This window comes from Leptodactylus fuscus, chromosome 2, assembly GCF_031893055.1.
Source record: "Leptodactylus fuscus isolate aLepFus1 chromosome 2, aLepFus1.hap2, whole genome shotgun sequence".
In the NCBI taxonomy this organism is placed as follows: Eukaryota; Metazoa; Chordata; class Amphibia; order Anura; family Leptodactylidae; genus Leptodactylus; species Leptodactylus fuscus.
In genome coordinates, this window is record NC_134266.1 from 220,790,087 (window position 1) to 220,814,790 (window position 24,704).

The window sequence follows — 24,704 nt, forward strand, 5'->3', positions numbered from 1 at the left end:
ATCTCCCCTTCTAGTTGCCCCCAGTTTAATATTCCACTTCAGCTGCCATTAATTTATTGCCCCCTCCAACTACCCCCACTGGTAATGTCCCCCTCCAGCTGCTCCAGTTTCATGTCCCCTCTAGTTTCCCCCAGGTTAAACTGGGGCACCAGGAGAGGGACTTAATACTGTGGGGCAGTTGGAGGGGACATTATAATGTGGGAACATATAATGTACGGGTGACTGTAGGAGGATTATACTATGTGGGGGCAAATGAAAAATGAATGAGAATGGGAAGAGTCAACTTAAAAGTGGGCGGAGCTAAATATGCCGCACATTTTGTCCCTCTTTCTGTTCATCAAAAGTTGGGAGGTATGCTTTTTGGCCTAGGTCATTGTATTTAGCAGGAAACTGCTGCCTTGATACTTTCCCTGAGGCCCTAAGGTAAGATAAACTTTTTTTTTAGATCAGTTTGGATGGTGTCTGCCATTGCTGTGCCTGTGGGGTGGTGTGGCCCTGAGCCTGGGGGCTTACGCTGACAGCAGAGATGTTGTTAGATTGTCCTCTTGTTGGTCTTGTGTTGTGGTGGGTTGTCATGCAGCTCTGCATCCAATATAATGGAATATTGTGTATATGTATAGTACCACATAGACCAGGGACTGGTGTTATAGTTAGGTCCTGTAGTGCTTTATAGGGACTAGTGCTGTACTATGGTTCTGTAGTACTATATGGACTCTGGTTCTGTAATATGGTCCTGTAGTGCTATATGAGGACTGGTTCTGTGATCTGGTCCTGTAGTGCTGTACATGTACTGGTGCTGTAATATGGCCCTTTGTGTTATATGGGGACTGGTGCTGTAATATGGTCCTGTAGTGCTGTACCTGATGCTGTAATATGGTCCTGTAGTGCTATATGGGGGCTGGTGCTGTAATATGGTCCTGTAGTGCTGTACATGGATTGATTCTGCAATATGGCCTGTAGTGCTGTACCTGATGCTGTAATATGTTCCTGTAGTCCTATATGGGGGCTGGTGCTGTAATATGGTCCTGTAGTGCTGTACATGGACTGGTGCTGTAATATGGTCCTGTAGTGCTATATGGGGGCCGGTGCTGTAATATGGTCCTGTAGTACTGTACATGGATTGATTCTGCAATATGGCCTGTAGTGCTGTACCTGATGCTGTAATATGGTCCTGTAGTCCTATATGGGGGCTGGTGCTGTAACATGGTCCTGCACCTGATGCTGTAATATGGTCCTGTAGTCCTATATGGGGGCTGGTGCTGTAATATGGTCCTGTAGTCCTATATGGGGGCTGGTGCTGTAATATGGTCCTGTAGTGCTGTACCTGATGTTGTAATATGGTCCTGTAGTGCTATATGGGGGCCGGTGCTGTAATATGGCCCTGTACCTGATGCTGTAATATGGTCCTGTAGTGCTATACGGGGGCTGGTGCTGTAATATGGTCCTGTAGTGCTGTACATGGATTGATTCTGTAATATGGCCTGTAGTGCTGTATCTGATTCTGTAATATGGTCCTGTAGTCCTATATGGGGGCTGGTGCTGTAATATGGTCCTGTAGTGCTATATGGGGGCTGGTGCTGTAATATGGTCCTGTAGTGCTATATGGGGGCCGGTGCTGTAATATGGCCCTGTACCTGATGCTGTAATATGGTCCTGTAGTGCTATATGGGGGCTGGTGCTGTAATATGGTCCTGTAGTGCTGTACATGGATTGATTCTGTAATATGGCCTGTAGTGCTGTATCTGATTCTGTAATATGGTCCTGTAGTGCTATATGGGGGCTGGTGCTGTAATATGGTCCTGTAGTGCTATATGGGGGCTGGTGCTGTAATATGGTCCTGTAGTGCTATATGGGGGCCGGTGCTGTAATATGGCCCTGTACCTGATGCTGTAATATGGTCCTGTAGTGCTATATGGGGGCTGGTGCTGTAATATGGTCCTGTAGTGCTATATGGGGGCTGGTGCTGTAATATGGTCCTGTAGTGCTGTACATGGACTGGTGCTGTAATATGGTACTGTACCTGATGCTGTAATATGGTCGTGTAGTGCTATATGGGGGCTGGTGCTGTAATATGGTCGTGTAGTGCTGTACATGGACTGGTGCTGTAATATGGTCCTGCACCTGATGCTGTAATATGGTCCTGTAGTGCTATATGGGGACTGGTGCTGTAATATGGTCCTGCACCTGATGCTGTAATATGGTCGTGTAGTGCTATATGGGGACTGGTGCTGAAATATGGTCCTGTAGTGCTGTACATGGACTGATGCTGTAATATGGTCCTGTAGTGCTGTACATGGATTGATGCTGTAATATGGTCCTGTATTGCTATATGGGGACTGGTGCTGTAATATAGTCCTGTAGTGCTATATGGGGGCTGGTGCTGTAATATGGTCCTGTACCTGATGCTGTAATATGGTCAGTGCTATATGGGGACTGGTGCTGTAATATGGTCGTGTAGTGCAGATTAGCCAGGCTCACTATTATTGCACACTACTCACTGACACCATATGGTTTGCATTAGAAGTTGTGGCTAGGCCCAACAATGGAGTATTACTTAGTGAGGCCTCGGGGGCCCCATGTTCTGATGTGGCCGGGGCTCTTCATAGTGCTCCCTATTGTTGTGGCTGGGGAGAGCCATGCTTTGTGTGTTACTAGAGCAGCCCTGGCAGGCTGGCCAGAGAGCGGGGAGGGATGTGGACTGTGTCCCTGGCTCAGCTCCTGATCTGCTGATTAACTCGTCAAGTATGCCAGGAATCCTGCCTGGAACAATGCGCCTCCCCGCTGCAGGACAGCCCCGAGTGGTGGAGGAGGAGGACGGGTGGGGGCGGCTCCCTCCCCTGTACTACGAGCTCTCCCCTCGGTGCTCACACCTAGCGACCTCCCGGCTCCTACACACTGCAGGTGAGCTCCAGCACTGGTGAGGGTGACGAGCCGGCAGTGCAGCCCCCGCTCCCCGGCACAGCTCCTGCCACCAGCGGCCCCTCCCGCGCTGTGTGGGCAGGACTTCAGGCAGCCCCGGCCCTGCCCTTCTCTTTTTTTGTTAATGAAAGTTCCAGGAACATTGTATTCCTGCCCTTCTACTGGATCCAATAGCGACAGGAGCCTCGGCCTGACCTCTTACTACGAGGCCACTGACGTGTGTGGCAGGACGGAGCCACAGTGCAGGCGCTGCTGGCAGGACACAAGGAGCGGGCACAACTCTGCACCATGATCTTCTCCAGCGTGCCCATGAGGATACCCAACGGGAAACTGGTAGGCACCTGGAGGCTGAAGGGGGCAAGAGGGCTGGCCAGAAAGACGTGTGAACGCTGGAGTGTAACCCTTTACTAGCCTGACTGAAGTCATTCAGCATAAATACCTACTGCTGGCAGGTTACAATGGGCACTAGTAGATACACATCATGTCTAGCCTGGCATCATCTATCCATCCATCCCTATCTACCTGACTATCTGTCTGTCATGTATCATGTCGCTTGCTGGCCATTCGATAAGTGATATCTTGTGTTATTACTCTATTATTATATACATGATATTATGAGATTATTCCGTCAGTAAGCCATGTGTCCTCCTAATACAATGTATTTGACCTCTTGAAATCTTTTGAAGTCTTCTCCTCATTTATCTCATGTCTTATAAAGTTCTTCTTTGTCCTTTCTTCCCCTCGTGAGTTCTAATCTGCTGTCATCTTACTGAATGAGTATACATCTGCACATCTATGACCGACTTTACATCTATGCAGATCTTCTAGTAACAAACAGCCCCCTGCGCCCAAGTCCTTGTTATATTTCTGCACATCATTTACTAAACAGGCTTAAAATGGACTCTGCAAAATCTGCTTCATCCACCATGTGCCATATATAATGCTAGTGTATCTGTATGTGCCAGAGAGGTATTTGGGCCCTTTCTGGCATCATGTCTAGGGTTCGGCTCCAGCCCTTCTACTAAGGGACTGTTCTGCTTGGCAATTGATTCTGTATCCTTATAATATAATATTAGATAAATCTATAGATGTCTGTAGGCATGTGATATGGCATATAATGAAATGGCCTAAAGCTGTGCTCTAACCAGATGCTCTAAGACTGTCAGGGCTTGCTTGTAGTTGTAGTACTACAGCAGTTGGAGAACAACAAAAGTTTGGCTTTAGCATGTTATGTGGAATATACCAAGCTCATGACCAATGTCTGCATGTTTTATAGTTTAGGGAAAATGTCTGATTTAAAAATGAATGGTCTAACCACAATAGGCATCATATCCTTGAAGTTTGTATTTGTTGATTCTGACGTCTTCAGGGTCCATAGAGAGGTTGTCCAACCACATGATTCTTACACAAACAGCTTACAATGGTTTAAGATAATAAAATAACTAATGCTTTACCAGCCTACTACCACTCCTATATGCCAACGCATCCCAGGTATGCAGCCGGTTTTTGTACAGTAGGCTCCATCTGTGGACAGTAACTGAGCACAATACTCACATGTCATTGACCCAAATGAGCAGGGGACCAAACTAGTGATGAAACTTTCATAGAGTTGGAAGATCCCTTTAAGTGAACTTCTTTAAGGTTATATGGGTTTCTGAAGTTTATGAGAAAGTAGTTCACTGTACAACATCATGAAAAGGATGGATAACTCATAGTCAGGTAGGCAGTACTCTGAGAAATCTATTGTCAGCGCCTATAAATCTGCTCTGGACCACCCTCTATGAGCCAGAGCGGGCGACGTGCAGTAACTTTCGCTTCGGTAGACTAGGCCTAGTAAGTGAAATGGCCACAGGCAATCCTACCTTTCCTTTGTAATAGCTGCCGCAGAGGAAATGAGCAGCCGACAATAACTTCCCCTGTAAACCCTGTTGTATGATGGGGGCCCTGGGAGCCACAACTGCTATAAGTATCTGATTGTTGTGGCCTTGTGGATAAAGTCTTCTCTCATGTCTTTTGGTCCTGTTTACCAAGACAGATGTTCCAAACACAAGTTTAGGGGTCTTTCTGCCTATAGTAATGTAGCTGAACTATGGGCCTGCCCAGAACTTTTTTGCACCACGCAAGATTTCTTGACTGGCCTTGGTGTAGTGACTGTGGACTTGGGATGCGTTTCTCTTCTCATAAAGCGCCATGTGATTCTCTGTGATACCTTCAGGTCAAAATATGGAAAGTCATGATATTGAGCTCCTAGTGTAAGGGTTTATAGAGTTAGAGGAAATCATGTGAGTTCTGAGAATGACATGGGCTTATTCCAAGAGGACATTACACTGAATTGCAGCTACTGTTAGCTTGTGTACAAAACAAACTCTTATATTTGCTCCTTGTCCTTACTTTTGACCATCACCTACTTGGATTGCTCCTTATTACTGTAGATTTCTACTGATTCTGTTTCAGGATTCCTCTTACCGGTATATCTGCTCTATTGTATGGTCCTTGCCATATGTGCTCTATTGTATGGTCCTTCCCTATTTACGTTGTAAGGCTTTTTCTTTATATATGGGGGACAATAATATTTGACACTGCCAGTGTAAGAATGGTTAGATAATGTTAACTTTAAGCAGGTGGTCAAATATTGGGATGCAAGTTCATGAAAGAAGGGGGGCCAGAATAGGTTGTCCAGTCTTCTCTATGGCTAGTGTGACTTTACGTAGGTTCCCTACTACCAAAATAAACCTCCACATTAGCATATTAACAAAGGGTAAATGAACTAGAAGACTACAAGTCTATTTGTGATTCAAAGGGATGAGAATTAGAACCAGACTGACCTCGTATTACTTTTATTATTTTGCCATTAATTCCATGGTGTTGTACCTATAATGATTACAAAATACAAGACAAAGACATTACATGAGTAACAGCAACCAGGCCCAGTGGGAGCCCATGAGGACTTACAATACACGCAAAGAAGTTATGGAGACAATAGGTGGGTCTAGTTGCTCCCAGTAGAAGTAAGGGCATAGTAGATTGTAGGCTTTTCTGAAGACGAGGCTGTTCAGGTTTATAGATGTGGAAGAGACGATCCATTGGGGTAGCATTGGGTAGAAATCTTGGAGAAAAGGCTGGCATATCACCATGCATGATGTCAGGTTTACTCTCCTCTAAGGGAGCCTTCACACGGAGTAAACGCACGTGTATTTTTGCAAAATACACATGTAAAAATAAGACTCCCATTGACTTCAATGACATTTTACAGGCGTATTTTTACAGGCATATTTTTACACGTGTAAAAAATGTAATTGAAGTCAATGGGAGTCTTATTTTTACACGTGTATTTTTAGACGTGTATTTTGCAAAAATACACGCGCGTTTACTCCGTGTTGAGGCTCCCAAGACTGTCCTTGTTGAGTTACATGTAGCACCTTGAATTTTTAGAGCATTTTCTAGTTTATTCATGGTTAATGTAATACCCTGAATCAGGTTCTCATGCTATAGCGATATACAATGATGATCATCAGGGGTGACAGTGTGTTGTCAGATCCTTCTACTGTGGTTAGTAAGAAGGTTGTGATGTGCATTTATCAGGTGACTATTCTGGTCATGGAGTCACTGGATGATGATTAATTTCCAGCATTCCTTCGAGGGCCTTTAACATTGCAACCAGCTCTAGGACAATGAATGTGAAACCTGTTACTCTTTTCTTTCTTAATCTTGACTGACAAATACCGCACACACCTGAATACATAGCTGCCACTTCCTTGTATTAGTCAATATGCTAAGTGTCGCTGGACAAGATTGCTTTAGGTCACACGGTGACGTAAGGGTGATAGTGGCTTTCGATTTTAAGGTTGCTTTATACTTGCCTGGTATCAGAATGGTTTGTTTTACAAGGGTTTATATTGGATACTGTTCCAGGAAAATGCTTTTATTTTGTAGCCAGAGTCATAAAACACGTCAAAGTTAGAACTTATGTACACAAGTGTACCAAGGCTACGTACAACCTCTAGTTGTAGAAAAGCCACAATACAACCCTATTAGACTTTTATTGGCCTCTACTGAATATATCTGAAAAAATATGGAATACTGCACTCAGTATTGCAGAGCTGATTTTCCCCTACAAGCAGAGAATATCTCAGTAATATTGTGATGTACAGAGTGGGAGAGATTTAATAAGACTGGTGTTTTGTACTCCAGTCTTAATAAGGGCCCCAACTGGTGCAAGGCATGGGCCACCTAATAAATCAGCGCAGGAATGGAAATCTATGCCAGTCAAGAACTGGGGTAGATTTCCAGTATAAGTCAGGCTAAGTTCCCATATGCGCAGGAGTCTCCTTTGGCAACTCCGTCACAGAAACCACTGAAAATTGGCGGAGAGGAAAGTCCTGCAGGGTAGGGATTTCTCCCTGCCGGTATCTGTTTTGAAACAGCGTACACCTGTCAGACCTGTTATAGTTAATAGTCGAATGACAGGAAGCCCGGCGCAGATATAAACCTGGCCTAGTAAAAAACTGGCTGAGTTATAATAAATATTTCCAGACTAAGGCGTTCTGTGCCAGAAAGTGACGAACGGGAGATGTGGCGCAATTTTGGTGAAGGAAAGGGTCTTGCGTCAAGGATGTGCCACATAAACACCCATCTGGTGTAGAAACGTTGATAAATTCCATCCCTTCTCCTGTGCCTACAGCGTTATAGTACTACAGGTCTTTATGAGCATCCATGTACCCAATCTACAGAAGTAGGGTATCAGTAAGTCTTTGTTTACATCTACATTGGATGTAAAAATGTAAAAAACCCTTTCTTGTTTGCACTGCTACACGACAGCATTTGTAAAGTGATCCTAGACTAGTTGTGTGATGAATTGTGCAGTGCGGGGTTTTTTGCCATTTTTGTTACACAACTTTTCATGATCTGAAAAAGCTGCACAAAATTTCTGTGAATATCTTGTTATACCTTGTGCTGGGATTGCAATTGTAGTTGAAGTAGGATCTCTCATCTCCCGCGCCATGTCTTTTATTCGCATCTGTCATAATATAACAATTCTGGAGCATCTTTTCTTTTACTGTAAGTTGTGCTGTTCCTGTTATTCCTGCTAGAAATGTATAAATAAATTTACAACTGGGTGTTACTAGTTGTGGGGTGTAAATGCAAACTTTTACACTGTGTAGTTCAGTGACAGCTAACCTTATGAGCTTGGGGTGTCAAAATTCTTTAAAAAAAACCTCCAAAAACCAAGCTTAGCATGGGTGCCTTGTCACATCCAAGGTGCACTGTACCTGTACGTAGCGTCCTGGTGTTCTTCAGCGTTGTGTTCTAAGTGTAGCGCTGCATAGAGGAGTCAGCGGATGGCAGCCAGGACAGGTGCGTCGATAGGTGAGTAAAAATTATTGTTGGCTGCTTATTGCAATAACACAATAAGTAGCTGCCGATGTGTCATCCAAATTGTCTTGACCTTTCAAAGGTGTGTCATAGGTTTGACATCACTGGTCAGACTGAGGACAGGACAACAGAGGACAGGATAACACAGAATCATACCTATGTATTTATGCTGAATGTTGAGACCCAACATATGCAGCGGTATACTGTGTGGTATATGTTCTCCTTAAAGGGGTTGCCCAATATCAAGAGACAAATGTTATTGTTTGTAAAAAGTTGTACAATTATACTTTTCGTATCAATCCCTTATGGTTTCCTAGATTTCAGATTGCTGTCATTCATTTTGATTACTTCCAATGGATAAAAATCATTCATGTGATATACGGTTCATGATCATGTAATGTACACACAGGCGCACAGCTTGATACCAGGCAGAGGAGCTTCCTCCATCAGGTTTCCATCTACATTCACCTCAGTGCAAAAATATGACAGAAGCTTTCTTGTGTCATGTTTTTTATGTTTCTTATGGAAGAAACAAATCCAGCAACAAAATCTGTTACAAAAGTAAATAATCATGATGGAAGACCGCATTGGTTGTGTTTACATTGTATTTAGTGGGAATGGACCAATGGTTTGTGTCCATTACTTTGCTACTGTTAATGTTCGTTGCTGTCACCCTATGACTGCAATGGGCAATACTACTGTAAGGCTATGTTCACACTACCGTCATTAAGGTCAGTTAGGCCTTAGTAGAAATTGTGTATTTATAAAACCGGTGTAGAGGAAAACAAGAGTGTTTGCCAAGGGCTATTAGATTGTATGCTTCATTTTTATTTATTTTCTTTTTTTGCAATAGAAATGATTTGTCTAAATACTTTACAATAAGCAAATCCATCCATCCTGCGTCTTGACCCCTCTTCTCTATCCCATTGCTTTCTGCTAAAATAAAGACAGCACTAAAGTATGACTACCAGTAGATACAAATACTTTACTTCTGGAGGAGAAGGAAAGGCGAAAGGAAGGAAAATGGGGAGGTGAATTTCTAGAAGACCGCAAGCTTACTGCTATGTATAGGATGAAAATTACTACCATTCACAGACACGTCTTATGTGTAGATGGAGCATAAACACAGACTATACCATAATATTCACAGAATGCAAATAAAGAAGACACAATTTGGGTTGGTGCAAACAAAAAGCAGTCCCTGGAGGAAATGGAAAACCAAAAACCCTTACAGTAAATATTGAGCTAGAGGTTTTCATAAAACATAATTATATGATTTGGGAATATAAAAAATATATATGAATAAAATTGCCCAGCAAGCTGTATGAGAAGAGAAGGCATAGTCATCTCCCACCACTCACCTACAGCCCAGGCCATAAATGGCTGGAGATGCCCACTCAGCTGGTCAGCGGGTGATGCGGGTCACCTCAGTACAGACATCTTCAGGCATTTCCTGTGAGACCCAAGAGACCCCAGGAAGTAAAGGCACTTGGGTGAGCAGGAGCAGATCAAATCAGGACATTTCAAGGGCGTCTGTCACCCGAAACCGGCATAAACCCAGCTTACAGATAGATGGGTAATTAATCCGACTCCCTTTACTGTCATTATTGCATTTCTCCTGTGCTCCCGTATCTGGAACAATCGAGGATTATACTGTACCAGCCTTAGGGAACCCCTCAAAGCTTTCTACTTCTGGGGAGCCCCTCATGCCATTCTACCACAAAGCTTGCATAGCAGCAGGTAAAGCAATGTATAATCCTTCACCACTGCTATCCTATGGCTCAAACATATTTATTGCTTTACAAAGCATCTTGGATCAGGCTGAGGTCAGTTTGTTCTGGAGAACACCAGCTCAAGGAAACTGGTTGGGAAACGCTGCAATACGTATGCCGAAGGGAAGGCATAAATATCCTTAAAGGGTCCAGTTATTGATATTGATGACCTAATTTCAGCATGAATCAAATGGGTGGGGATTTGTCTTATATGTCCCCCGATCAGTTGTCAGCTGGATTTGGTAGCAGGCAGCTCCATCTATGCTGTAGTGGCCATTCTAAGTAACAAATTTTGTTACATTGATATTGTATAGAACATGTTCTGCTATTTTTGCAGCGTGGGATGAAGTCTACGCAAACAAGCTCTGTCCGTATTTATTTGCACTCACAAAACCAACAGTGCCATCCACTGAAACATGGGACTCGTGCCCTTATCTGCCTGCAAGCTAATGGCTGAACACAGGGTGATGCCAACGAGAGACATGGGCAACTTTGAGATCTTATGTTCATTCAGGTTACAAAAATTTGCTACTAGCCTACTGTTTAAGTCTATATCTTTATACAGATAGTTACCTTTCGCCATACATTGTGGGACTAAACACCCAAGTGTGTGTGTAAAATATATATATATATATATATATATATATATATATATATATATATATATATATATATGGTTTATCTCCTAATAAGGTCCTAAGCTAACTTCATAATTTATCAGCTTGTACCAGGGTACATTATAAGCCATACATAAGTATTCAGCTTTTATGATGATGATTTGTGCAGGACTATTATATCTGTTGCCATAGACTTGCCCTTGGTTAGGACAACGGACACTAACACTGCAGCTAGAGAAACAGCTGACCCTTGCAGTTCCTGACGTAATGAATTCTGATCATACGCCGCTACAAAGTAAAACTGCAGCACAAAAGACAAAAAGCCATGTGTAGCTATGAAACAGTGCTCCCCTTTATATCCTTACCATCTTCAACGGTGCAACAGTAGCATACTGTATTATATATAATAAAGCTGGTAGTTTCCCACCTGGTTTACCCTAGCATCTGCCAAGCCTAAAAACGGCAATTTTTTGTACATTTTAGGGCATCAATTTGTGATCAGTTGAGGTTCGACCACAGGGACCCCCATAGTCATCAGGACTAAGGAACACCTTCCAAAGAAAGCTGAGATGAAGTAACAGTCAAGGAGGATCACATGGGTCACATATGCGTCATTGTCTACTCTGAAAAAATCACTTAACGTGAATGGCACGAGTGTAGAGCTCACGTTATTTGGCTTTTTCATACATAGGCTTGGAGCTTTTAATGCATTGATGGGTTACTTTGGTCTTTGACATACAGATGTTACCCGAACATCTGCAATTGGTTAAACTTCTGCAGTCTGATATCTTATCACAAATGAAATAAAAACCCATTGAAAGCCCTCACAGTGACTTTTCATTGGTATTTGTTGCCTTCTGAGATAAGATATGACGCTGCAAAAATTAGAGTCAACCCTGCTACATCTGTATATATTGCTGTCAGATATGGGAATATACAAGACTTGACTAACGCGGCGTTCACTCTTGTGCCTTGACCTGTCTGTCATGATTCGGCCTAAATCCCAGGAAAAACTGCATATGGATGGCTTGCCGGCAGTCTGTTTGAAAACCCATTTTTAAAGCAAACCACCGGTGTCCGTATGCAGCCCGTATGCAGCCTCTCCGCCATGAAACCGATTTTTCTGCACAGACACAAAGTCGGACATACAGGACTTTGTGTGCGTGCAAAATAAAAAGCGTTTCACGGATCTGATACCCCTGCTAACAGGGAAATTCTAAAAAGACTGATTCATACAATCTTACAAAAAATGTACAATGTGTATGTGAGCCTTAATATACTTTTTTATCTATATATTGTCCCGTCTCATTTGAGAATGACGTTTATTCATGCAAAGGAATTGATATTAAATATATTCAAGTGTTCTACAGATTTCTGGTTTCATTGACTTATGGGATCTGACAAATACTTAGATACAATATTTGCATTGTCCTACATAGGAAATTCTTGGCAGATTACTCTTCATACACTAGAATATTCTGCCAAGTAAAATTTTTAAGCATGTCCAATAAATGTTATTTCTTAAACAATTGTTTTGTTGCCATAGGGACCTGGATTATCAGCACAAATGTTAGTTATTGGTTGTGTTGGCAAAACCTTCGGTTCAACCCATGGCCAATGATACATAGTATTCTAAAATATCTTCTGCTTAGTGAATGTGTGGACTGTCCTATAGATTGTGTATACATTATATATAATGCCTTTCATGTGGTGTATATCTGGTAGGTACTTAGGGGTTAAATGTGTAATCCTTAGGGGTCAAACTGCTGTGACCCCCAGGGACCAGGAAAATGGGGGGCCACAAGTTCCCCTGAGTGCTCCGTATGAACGTAGTTGTGATTCATGCTCAGCCAATCCTCCGTTAACTTTTATAGGACTGTTGCAGATTACCATCTGAGCATTCACTTTTGGATTCCTGTTCTTGTTTTGGGTCCCAGTAGTCAGACATCCTATAGATAAGGTATAAATATTATAATTGGAAACCCTGTTTAATATAAGATGATTCATGGTTTAGTGCTCCTTTTTAAAGGGGTATTCAATGGTCCCCCACTGATCCTGCAAATAATAGGACATAGTGCTGTCTTAAGGGACCTGATTTGCAGCCTGACTTGTTGACGTGAAATAGAGCCAGCACAGCTATCAACTATATTATCAGCTTTATGTTCTAAACATTTTTGCATAATGTCTACATGGCATAATGAAAAGCCATTTATTATAGGGATGTCTTGTCTATGGCAGAGGGGTCTATGCACTGCCCCTATAGATAAGTCCATTGGTATAATAGGCTAACCAGTATACAAGGAGATCCTACATTGGACCCAAGTTCTCATATTATGAGGGCTGTGGAGTCGGAATGGGGACCAATTTTGGGTGGAGTAAAAAAAAAAAGTACTGAGTCTGGTTTCAAATTGAAATTATTTTCAATGATATTTATTATTATTACTGATATTCTAGAATTAATGAGATGTATATTTACTTTCAAAGGAATTCAGTCCTTAGAGGTTTTTTTTTAGTGAGTTAGAGGATCTTTACTTCTTCTGACTGACCAAACCTGTCAGCCATTTATGTAGGAGTCAGAGATGTAGTCAGAGTGGTAAAAGAGGAGTCAGAGTTGGTGGTTTGGTCCACCGACTCCACAGCCCTGATGATAATGGGTCCCAAAAGACCAGAAGATGACATCTCAATTTGAAAGTGACCTTGTGGACTGTCTGTTCCCATTAGGGTATCTATTTTTTATGGGGATAGATCACAAATGACCTATTAGAAATTTCTGATGATATGTCCTGTGTGAACAATAACTGAAAAGTCAATTAAAAGGTAGACATGTTGGACACTTGTAATGTCACCATATCTACTGGGCTTTCTTTCAGCAGTTAAGTGTCTTTTGATCTCCGCAGCAACCCCTATTATTTAATTTTGATAGATAACTCTGGTACCTCCAGCATCATCTATGGTCCCATGAAAAGAAATGTCAATAAAATCTAAATGGGAGTGATGATATTGGTCTTGGGGAGGGGGGGGGGGTCAGGGGCAGACTGGTTCTATTTAACTCCCTAACACTGTGAGACACAATAGGTCAACAGTAAAAGATTAGTGAGGGTCTGACATCAGGATCCGCTTTGTGAAGGGGCCATAGTGCTCTTGAAAGTGCCATGACCACCTCACAGTTTACATTACACACAGTCTGATTCATAGTGGCTGTGTATGTAATTGCCGTGTACTATAGAAATGAATGGGACAAGACTGTATATACATTGCGTGCCTGCTGTGAAACTACTATATGTGCAATATAAACAGTGAAGCAGACGTTGTACTCATGTATGTGCTGTGGCCTTTTCAAGTAGGGGATCCAGGTGTCAGACCCCACTGATCCAATGAATAGGTCCTCATTAAAGAAAGAACTAGACAACCCCTTTAATTTACATGTCACTTCATCCCCTGCTGCTGATCTCTCTGAAGGTGTTGGGGGATCACACCTGTATGTCTGAATAGGATGTCTTAGGCAATATTTACTGCTGTGATCAAAGAGCTCTTAGTAAAAGATTATGGCATATTAGATTTCATCAGAATTGCTGTGGAATTTTGTATATGCTACATTTAGGTGCCATATACCTAGACAGTAGATTTTAGGATTTACAATTACTGCCCCCCCCCCCTCCTTCCCAAAGAATAAGTGGCAGATATGAAAAAGGTCATTACTTTTATCTTTTAAGTTTTGCGAACATGTACTGTAGTAACATTTGTAGTCCAGTGAATGTTAGAGGTCTTTCTGTTTATGGCTATTTTACCTAAATAATATAATCTTAGGCCTGGTTCACATCTGAGTTCGGTATTCTGTTTGGGGAGTCCGCATAGGGACTCCCTGAATGGAATACCGAACGCATTGGCAAGCGATGAGCTTATGGTCCTTGTGTTTTCCATGCGGTGTCTACATGGAGCATGCAGATAGAAAAGTACTTCATGATCTACGTTCCTGTCCGCATGACTCGTGCGGAAAACACACGGACCCCATTATAGTCTATGGGGTCCGTGTGCTTTCACTGCTTTGTCAACGCATTCGGTATTCCATTCAGGGGTCCCCATTCGGACTCCCAGAAGAGATTACTGAATGCAGATGTGAACTGGCCTTACACTGGAATACCAACACTTTTAGACCAGATATTTATCTGTGTATATTTATCTATCAAATGACATGTTACAAGTAAGCTAATAGATGGAATTGTTACCAGTGAAGACCCTCCAAAACCGCCACCAAAGGAAGTAATAACTTTGGATGGAGTCAAAGTTCAAAAAAGTTACTGATTGTAATTCTGGCTTCAAATAAAAGTGATTATTTTATATGTACATTTTACATTTATCAACATTATATAGTAAATTAGATGAATAGCTTGTTGCATATTTTGCTTTCTTAGGAAATCAGTGACTAGTGTTTTCCTGAATTATCAGAGCTTGGTAGTCAGTCACTGTGATGGGGTCTGAGTCGGACTGTTAAAAAATAGTTTCACCTACCGATTCCACAACCCTGGCTCTAATGCAAAGAGAATGATCTGATGACAGATTTTCTTTAACTCAGGGGACCTGAATGCATCTATGGATGGTGCCATTTTTAATTATTATTTATTAATTATTTATTTTCAACTAAATGTGCGTTTTTACAGTACTTAATCATATTTTTGACAGACAGAAGTGACAAACCGACAGCCATCTTTTAGCCTGTTCCCTGCTCAGGGAGGGATACAGATTCAATGTAGAACTTGCAGAAGAACAAACTCTTAAGTATCACATCTCAGTGTAAAAATATGAGGTCTCAGTGTCTTGAATACTGTGCTGGATTGCAAGTTGGCATGAGATACATGACCACAAGTGATCTGTCACTTAAGACTGATGACTTTTTGTACATGAACTTGCCTTGTGAAAGTTGTGAAAGTACCATCTTTTACCACTGGCATGTAGGAAATAGGTACATATGTTGTATAAGTACTCCCTTGGTACTGGCATGTAGACAATAAGTGCATATGTCACCTTCTGCCTCTGGTACTGGCATGGAGGCAATAGGTGCGCTCTGACACTGATAATGAAATGCAGGCCCTAGGTACACATGTTGTGTAAGCAGTGCTTTCTGGTACTGGCATACAGGCAAGTAGGTGCTTATGTTGTATCAAGATCAGTTTGCATATATGATGTAAGGAACTGTCTTGCTTGAATATAAGGCATCTAGAGATTTCTAGATTACACCTCTGAGCAGATTCTAGTTCTTATGAGTCATGAGAAAGCAGATTATATGGAGGTCTCCTGTGCTTTGATATTGGCCAACTGTTGGTAATGGCATCAGTTTGACGAAATCATTGTGAATGTTGTCGGGAAACTGTTGCTAATAGTAAGAAGTCATCAAATGTTCGTGTTCCATAGAAATAGCTGATGGGATTCGGCTTACGCTATATAAATGGATGACTTCATTTTCCAAGAAATAATTGGAAACAAGCCATTGAATCAGCTGGAATGTTCCCTGGGTTATGTACTGGTATTGCAGATCAAAGTCTTCCAATATCTAAAACTTTCCTTTGTACTTGTTTTCCAGCAGACCTATGTTTCATCAGCACAGCACATGGCTCCTCCCAGCCCTAGTAATAGCAGCGGTGGCGGAGAAGGAGGAGGCGGCGGAGGTGGAGAACAGCTGAGCAAAACCAATCTCTACATCAGAGGTCTTCATCCCAGCACCACGGACCAAGACCTGGTGAAGCTGTGCCAGCCGTAAGAAACATTTCAATTTCCTATTGAATACGTTGGAATGAAAAGTTTTAGGGAGTGTTCACACTACCGTAGGTGTCCGCTCAGCAGTGTCCGTGGCTATTGCCTGTACAAGATTTTAACGATGGACACTAGCTGGTCCGTTTGCAATTTCCTTTCATTTCAATGGGATTTTATCTTGTGTTTTTTAGTTTCCGTTTACAACCATGTCCATTTTTTCAAGCTGACAAAAAAATCCTATATGCAGGACTTTTCTGTTCGTTTGGAAAAACAGACAGCAAGTGTCCGTTATTTTTATAACATTGAGGTCGATGGGCAAAGGATATATAACGGACAGTAACTAATAGCCATCAGTTACTGTACATTTGTGTCCGTTGTGATAGGTGTCCGTTTTTTTATTTTTTTATTTAAACGGACACCTTCTGAGCGGACACTAACGGTAGTGTGAACGCTACTCTAGGCTTATATGGAGAAGCTTCTTACTTTATCCCACTCGTGTATTCTTGTAATTGTCTTATCTACATCTCGTGCAATACTCCTCTAGAAAGTGGAGCCATGTAAGACGTAAACATCATTTATGTACAGGCTACAAAATAACATTATAGAACATTATGTCGGTAGATACAAACTGTCTCATACATGTTACCAAGTTATCTTTAGGGAGACCTCCTATGTAACAAATTTGTAGCAGAAATTTCTATGACTCAGAATTAGGTCCATTCATATAAATGGGTTTATGTCTGCAGCATGTACATGGTTTTCCACAAATCTTATGTGGATGAATGAGACTGTCCTAGAAGTGTCTGCAGTAGAGCTGCCATTCACCCTTATACTTGTAGTACATGGTAGGAATAAATATAGACTCTTCTAAGTAAATGAAGGAACTGCCAGCGTGTTGCTCATTTCTTTTTGGATTGCTTGTATTGGCATTTATATGGACTCCTTCCCAGTTGTTTTGTTGCCTTGTGGGCATTAACAATTTGACACTGTCAGACTTGGCCCAGTCCGCTGCCATGCACTAATGAGAACAAAAACATCAAAACAAGCAGTCTGTCTCAGCAATTGCCCATTCATACCAGTCTTGTGCCTCGGGGCCGCGTGTTGGACTTCAATTCTTTTAGCTGTTTCTTTTGGGACTTGTTTATATTTTCCTGCTCCTCATGGAAATGCCACAGGTATGAAGATTTTGGTTACTTAAGTCAGTAAGTTTTACTTGGATCACTATGATTACTAACTAAAACCATATACCGATTATTGATTTATTTATTGTGTTTTCTGTACTGCTGTCCTGTTAACAGCCTTTAGATATATGCTTTGTAGTGGCCATTTTAGACTTACTCTGTGATCTGTGCGGTGGCCATCATGTAGATAAGAGTAAGAGTAGGGCTGTGATTGTTACCCATTGTGAATGGTGGACACTGTTTTACTATATATAGGAGTTACCTGTCATTGTAACCCAGTCTGGGGTGATAATGAGGTGACTGTTGCAAAGTGATTTCCACAGGACAGGAAGTGTCAGTGTATGAAGCTCAATGGCCAGAGTGAAAACTACTAAATTATACATTTATTTTTTGAGTATGGATAATGAACACATCACATTTTTAATGAGAGCAGCTATAGAAGAAGGGTTTTATGCTCGCTCAGCGGCAGTGTTTTATCAGAAAGTATATAAAAATGTGAACATTTTATGGGCTGACATTGTTAGGGTTGATGCTGTATTTTTGCCTGTTTTACAGATCCCTCTATACACTCCGTATTAGTTTAGTGGCAAGTGGCCTGGGCTGTGCTTAGGTCCTTACAGACATCAAAGGGTGGTTCTCATTTGGTTGTCACTGGATTGTGTGTTGGAATGTTACTGCTTTTATGTATAGAACTTCTTATAGCTGGTATCATACAATGGGGCTTGCAGATACATGTAATATATAAAATACCATATAGTGTTAGAAACGTATTGTAGGTGCAAGTTGTTTAAACTGTTCAGTATAGACTTTGCAAATCTATCTGAAACATTTGATGGACCATGTTAGTATGTCCTCTAGCCATTTGGTGTGAGCGCACTATTAATGCTTATTGTCAATTAATGTAGATGGGAATCTGTCGTACTGAAAATACATTCTGTAGGCAACATGTAATAAAACAGGAGGGGCTGAGCAGATTGATATATAGTTTTGTGGAAATAAGCAAAAATAAAAAAGTAATATTTAATCTCTTTCCAAAAAATTATTTATCTGTCAACCATTGTGGGTGGACGAGGTTTTCACCCTAAGTGGCAGCCAGAACATGTGGACGCACATCCATAGAATTAAATAATCATTGAAAGTAATACAGCTATTTATGTATCACATGGGGTAATGTTCTAACAGATCTCCTGCGCTCTAATGTTGTGCGTCATGAGTAGTAAATCCAAGACTATACCGGTATGGCCAGTTAGTGAGCAGAGGTTCATTGACTTTCTTTACTCATGACACCCTATAACTGGACATTTTAGGAGAGGCAACTTGCTCGACATAATAAAAGGTTCAATTATAGTAACCAAAAATAGTCAAGCCCAGGTAACAGACATGCCAGCAGTGGATTGTGTACTCATCATGCCTGTTCTTGCTCCATTCAGAGCCTTTTTCATGCTTTATAAGGCTTCTGTATGTAGGTGTTAGGTTGCTCTTCCAGCCTTTGACTATTTTTATAGAGTTCTGTTGAGCAAACGTAGTAGGTTAGGATATGTACACACTGCGTCTGTGCTTTTCCCAGCATATACATTAACATTTCTATAGTCCCACATTCACCAGACAGAGGTCAAAGACTGTCCTTTCAGTCTCCGTCTGGCTGCTATGTGCAAGCACACTGTTTTTTTTCCAATTGTATAGAAAAGTAGCAGACTATACTTTCCTTTAGAGTAATCCACTGCAGAAAAAAAGCCTATACTTTACGGGATACAATGTATTTACAATGCAGGAGTGTATCTAGAGAGGGTGCAGAGGTAGCAGTTACTACCAGGACCCTTAGAGGTCCCCATGCCACATAAAATATACCATTATTCTAAATGACACAAGGTAGATAGCGGCCCCATTTCAGATTTTGCACTGGGGCCCAAGAGCTTCAAGCTACGCCTCTGTTACACTGGAATGAATGTGCGACAGTGAACACAGAACAACAGCATTCCTAAAGAAGGTCATGGATGATCCAGCCAGTTTCTCGAATAAGTACACCTAACTATTAAAGGTTACTACACCATAAAATAGTTTCTAGTATGATGCATTTGGCTTTGTTTTACACCCTCAGGACTCTGAAAGTTAACTCTAATTCATGGGCTTCGCTACAAATGTCTAAAGGGGAATATCAACTAATATATAACATGATGGGGTTCACTCAGCCCAATAATCATGAGTACAAAATGGAGAACCTAATTCTCCAGCTATCCCCATAATGGTGACCTGAGGATTGGCTTCAGGATTTGCAAATTTTTATGCATTGCAACCTTGAAATGATCAATATAATAAATCAGTTTAGTTATGTCTGCACCCCATGTGTGATCTTTGTCAGCATATAGAAATACTTTGAAGCTATTCTATATAATTTTTTGTGAGACAATGTAGTCCATAACCACATACAGTGACATCTCTTTGACATAGCAACCCAAAATTGCTCTAAAAAGTGGTGTTCTAGAGGGGTGGTCTTGAAGAAGATGATCCAATATCCATATGGTGGAACTTGATAATCTCTTACAGGAAATCTGGTCTAATAGGTGGTCTTGTGAAGAGATTTATATGAGCAAGCACTGGTGTGATAACAGTAAAACAAGGGGGACCACTGAAATCTACAAAAAAATCAGGAATCTTAGAGAGTATGGTTTGCCGATTGCAGTTATGGATTCAGTGTATAGTGTCAGAGTGCAAAGCGAGGTGGAGGATTTAGAACAGACTAAGGCTAAGGCCCCACTAAAGCGCTAAGGCACTAAAGCGCTGCAGGAAGAACCGCTGCCTGAACGCATTGTGGTTCTTTCCGCAGCGCTTTTAAGAGAAAGTTCACAGAGTTTTCTTCTGCGGACTTTCTCTTAACATTAGATCTACGGGAAAGCCGCTAGCATTTCCGTAGATATAATTGACCTGCTGCGATTTGCAAAGCCGCAACGGCTTGGCAAATCGCAGCGTATCCGCGCTGTGATCTTTTCCACAAAGTAGGGATGGGATTCGCATGAATCCCATCCACTTTGCCTGCACTGTACAACACTGCGGTTTTTACCGCAGCGTCTCCGCTGCGGGCAAATCGCAGCGTTTCCAGTCCATGGGGCCCGGCCTAAGAGAAGAAAACGGCTTTAAGAAAGAAGAATGGCACCTTGAAAGAAAGATAGACTTGGTTCTCTGAATGGACAAGCTTCATACTGTATGTATCTCAGAGACCTGTAGGTTGTCTGTGTAATGCAGAACAAGACTGTTGCTTTTTGGATGGTCATCGCGACCACGCTCCACTCTGTTGTCAAGATAAATTTCCTAAACAGAGGACCCCCTCCCCTCTATTGACCAATTTAACTGTGGTGACAAGACTGACTCCATAACTAGGTCAACTAGTTTACTAAAAACTCTTCACTATCTACCCAATTACTAATTATACCCTCTATAGTATCAAGAATAAATCCCCCTCAGGGTGGGGCTTTGTTCATACTGCATTTGAGTGAACAAGTTCAGTGTATGCCACCACATGACGGGGGATTAAACTGTTGCCAGACAAATGTGGTAGTGGATTATTTTAGTGAACCTTTTATCACCTCCTCTAAGTCCAACTCTTTGCTTCATTTAGTAGGTGCTGCTCCATTTATTTTGGCACAGTTGGGATTTTTTTCTCTAGTCCCCACCAGTTCTGAGTAATAAGTGCAGTTAGTTTTGCTGCCTGATATACTATATAGGCTCTGTGCTGTCAGATAGGAGCAGACAAGGGGTGTGATTCTGAGCTCTGACACCTGCTGCCTCTGGAGCTTAGAATCACGCCCCCTTGTCTGTTTCTGCCTGACACCGCCCACCTGACTGTACAGAGCCTAAATAGCATATCGAGCACCAAAACTAACAGCAACGATTGCTCAGGAATAGTTGAGGCTACAGAACAAATTCCAACTGTGCTGAAATTGGTGGATCAGCAGCTATTAACCTATTCTAAGAACTGGATTTGGTGGAGGTGGTAAAAGGTCCTCTGTCAGAACAACAAGATCGGGCATGCTGAAATCTAGCTGCCTAAACCTACTTTCTCCTGTCAAGGGAGCGTGAGAACATGGCACATTAGACGCATTGCCAGTCCCGCAGGAATTATTGGATTTAGCTGACATTCATTTTAATATGTGTGGCTTTAAGGTTAGCGCATTACAAGGACAAAGTAATGAGAAAATTGCTAAACAAACACTAAAGATAGATTCCCTGTACCGTACTCCTAACCCACTTGGTTGGCACAACACAGTGTACTAGATTTTGCCACACTGTTCTTTTAGGGATGTGTAAAACAAAGAAATGAATGTCGAGGGATGGATATTAGTAAATATTTTTGTCTTTTTGCATAGTTTATGTGGATTAATTGTTACTAAAGTAATGTAAATATTGACTCCTACAAAGAATTATAACTATACTGTATGAAAAACTTAGTCCAGACATCTAATAGAGGCTGTGGATTTGTTTCTGGGGGGTATTCTGTCTAGGTTTACATATGATTCTGAATGAATTCTAAATCTGTAGATAGATATATCTAAATATTTATATAAAATATATATATATCCTCACACATATATACATATAATTATATACTTAGAGGATCTCAAGGAGGTGGAGTTGAAGGAGGGAGACAGAGGGGGAGTTACTTCTTCCTCGTAACCTCATTTCACCCCAGCCAAGGAATGCAGTGTACATCCCCTGAGCCCCAAGGAGATCTGCACATGTCGCCCACAGACTGAGGGAATGTTGTTTGGATGAAGCAAGATGTTTGTAGGGGGAGAACAGGCCAGATGGGAAAGTGTTTGATGCCAGTACTCGGCTAGTTGTGTAGGAAACGGCAGTACTCTCAAAGTTCAGACACTTCATACGTACTGGAGATCATGACTATTTCACATATATCCACTGGGTACAGCTCGTCAGTCTCTCCTACTTGTACAGTCATATTAGCTTGGGTTCTATGACCAGGGAAGGCTTATATAGTTGTAATTGTAATATACATTTTACATATATATATATATATATATATATTTATTAGTGTGGAACAAAAACCAAAACAATGAAAAGTCTGAGTTTAAACTTGTGAAGTGTTAGAAGGATTTGTGTATATGTAGGAAGACCAATAAATTATACAGGTAAGTATGGAGGAATCATCCAGCAACGAAACCAGGATATGAAATCAATTCCTTTCTTTATTTCATGTTCGTAGAAAATATATCAAAAGATAAAACATGCAGTCTACAAGGAATAGAAAGCTTGCGTCAGACTGACGCGTTTCGGATATGTCTATCCTTTCTCAAAGAGACTTTGAGAAAGGATAGACATATCCGAAACGCGTCAGTCTGACGCAAGCTTTCTATTCCTTGTAGACTGCATGTTTTATCTTTTGATATATTTTCTACGAACATGAAATAAAGAAAGGAATTGATTTCATATCCTGGTTTCGTTGCTGGATGATTCCTCCATACTTACCTTTATCATTCGACTCCGTACCGAGGGAGTTTTTTTCATCCGGGCAAGTTCGCAGATACATGGTGGATATCGGACTTCAAAGAAGCATTGAAGGGCTACTGCAGGAGGGCTGAGTATAACATTTCCATTTTCCCTTTTTCCTAACTATGTTACAATAAATTATACTGCTTTTACCAGTTTACATCATTTCCTCCATCTCGGTCTTTGCTGACTTCTAGCTCTGATATATGATATTTCTGATACTTATGAGCACCAAAGATGCCATATATTGGCGGCCACAGTTTGCCTGACGCTATAGTTTATTTATTTACTCCTGTGTGATGTGGCTTATTGTAGCATATTCTGAGAATTATACAGCAGCTATTTTATTCTGTTTCTAGTAAAATAGTCTGTGCTACAATACAAACATATTCATGGTCCCCTGTAAGTAAAGATACAAGTTGCTGTTTCGTCATAAGACCAAAGATTCTCTTTTGTGTACACTGCGTTACTTATTTTGGCCTGTACTTTAGTCAGGAGCTGCATTTACAATTCTGAGCGGTTCAGAGCTGAAATCTTGCAGCATTCTTTGCTGACTTTACTACAACAGGCAATAAACAGCGATCCAATGCAATGGACAGTGTCACTTACACACCAGATACATAGGGGAAAATGTATCAGGCCCTGTATTGCGGTTTCTTGGTGTCATGAAATGCATTGCTGCAATTTGTACAACTCTTTGGACTTGGTCGCACAAAAAAATGTTACACTGCTCATACCAAAAAAAAAATGGCAGGGTATGGCAGTCTCCATAATAAACAGTATGAGCAGTTCTCACCCTCAGCAGGCAGTACAATGACCCCACCAACTGAGACCCAAATACTGCCCTTATCAACCTGCTGCCACCCACCATCTAGTATCGCCTGCTCCCTATTCTGCATACAGATTCTCTCCTCTCACCACTATTACACATTTTTTGGGGTCCCCTGTGCAGCTGTACAGGTGCTATATCTGCCCCATTGTTATTACAAGCTAAACAAACCCTCCCACGACATTATAGGAGCCTATATAAGCCGTTTGGAATGTGTCTATTGACAAGAATGTTGATTATCTCTATTAGCAACAAGCAGAACTCTGAATTCAGCTCTGGAGTATAGTACAGGAAAATCTTCTAAATCTGTTCAAGATAAATAGTGTAATGTATTTACAAAGTTACTTAATATTTTATGTAAATAACATCTGTATGTACACAGCATAGGAGAGCATTTTTATGAATGGATGGTATTTGGCTACTATTATTTGTTGCTTCATCACTTGTATTACATTTCACCTAGCAACATAAGATTCATGATATGTTCACTTCTCTATCTACTACAGGAAATCCACAGCTCCTCCACAGGGAAAAAAAGGTTACATATAAATAAATATCCCAAAATCTTTTAGCATTGCACTGACCACCGGCTAAAACTTGCAAAAATAGAAGAGCTGTCAAGGTGCATTACATCACGGTAGCGCAGAAGCGTGAAGCTTTTCTCTCCAGAAGAACTTACAATCTGCGGCGAGACACCCAATTACTGTATAGCATGTACAGGCTCATCGTTGTAGAGTTCCACTTGTAACAGAATCTGCCCAGCTTA

General features: G+C 41.4%; 1 protein-coding gene across 2 annotated transcripts in view; it reads left to right on the top strand.

Moving 5' to 3' along the window:
* Positions 1–24,704, top strand: part of RBMS2 (RNA binding motif single stranded interacting protein 2) — a 74,435-nt gene that overhangs the window by 31,108 nt on the left and 18,623 nt on the right. For both annotated transcript variants that reach the window (XM_075265595.1, XM_075265594.1), the window contains exon 2: positions 16,260–16,432. In XM_075265595.1, the coding sequence (XP_075121696.1) occupies positions 16,260–16,432 (173 nt within the window). The remainder of the gene's footprint in view (positions 1–16,259; positions 16,433–24,704) is intronic.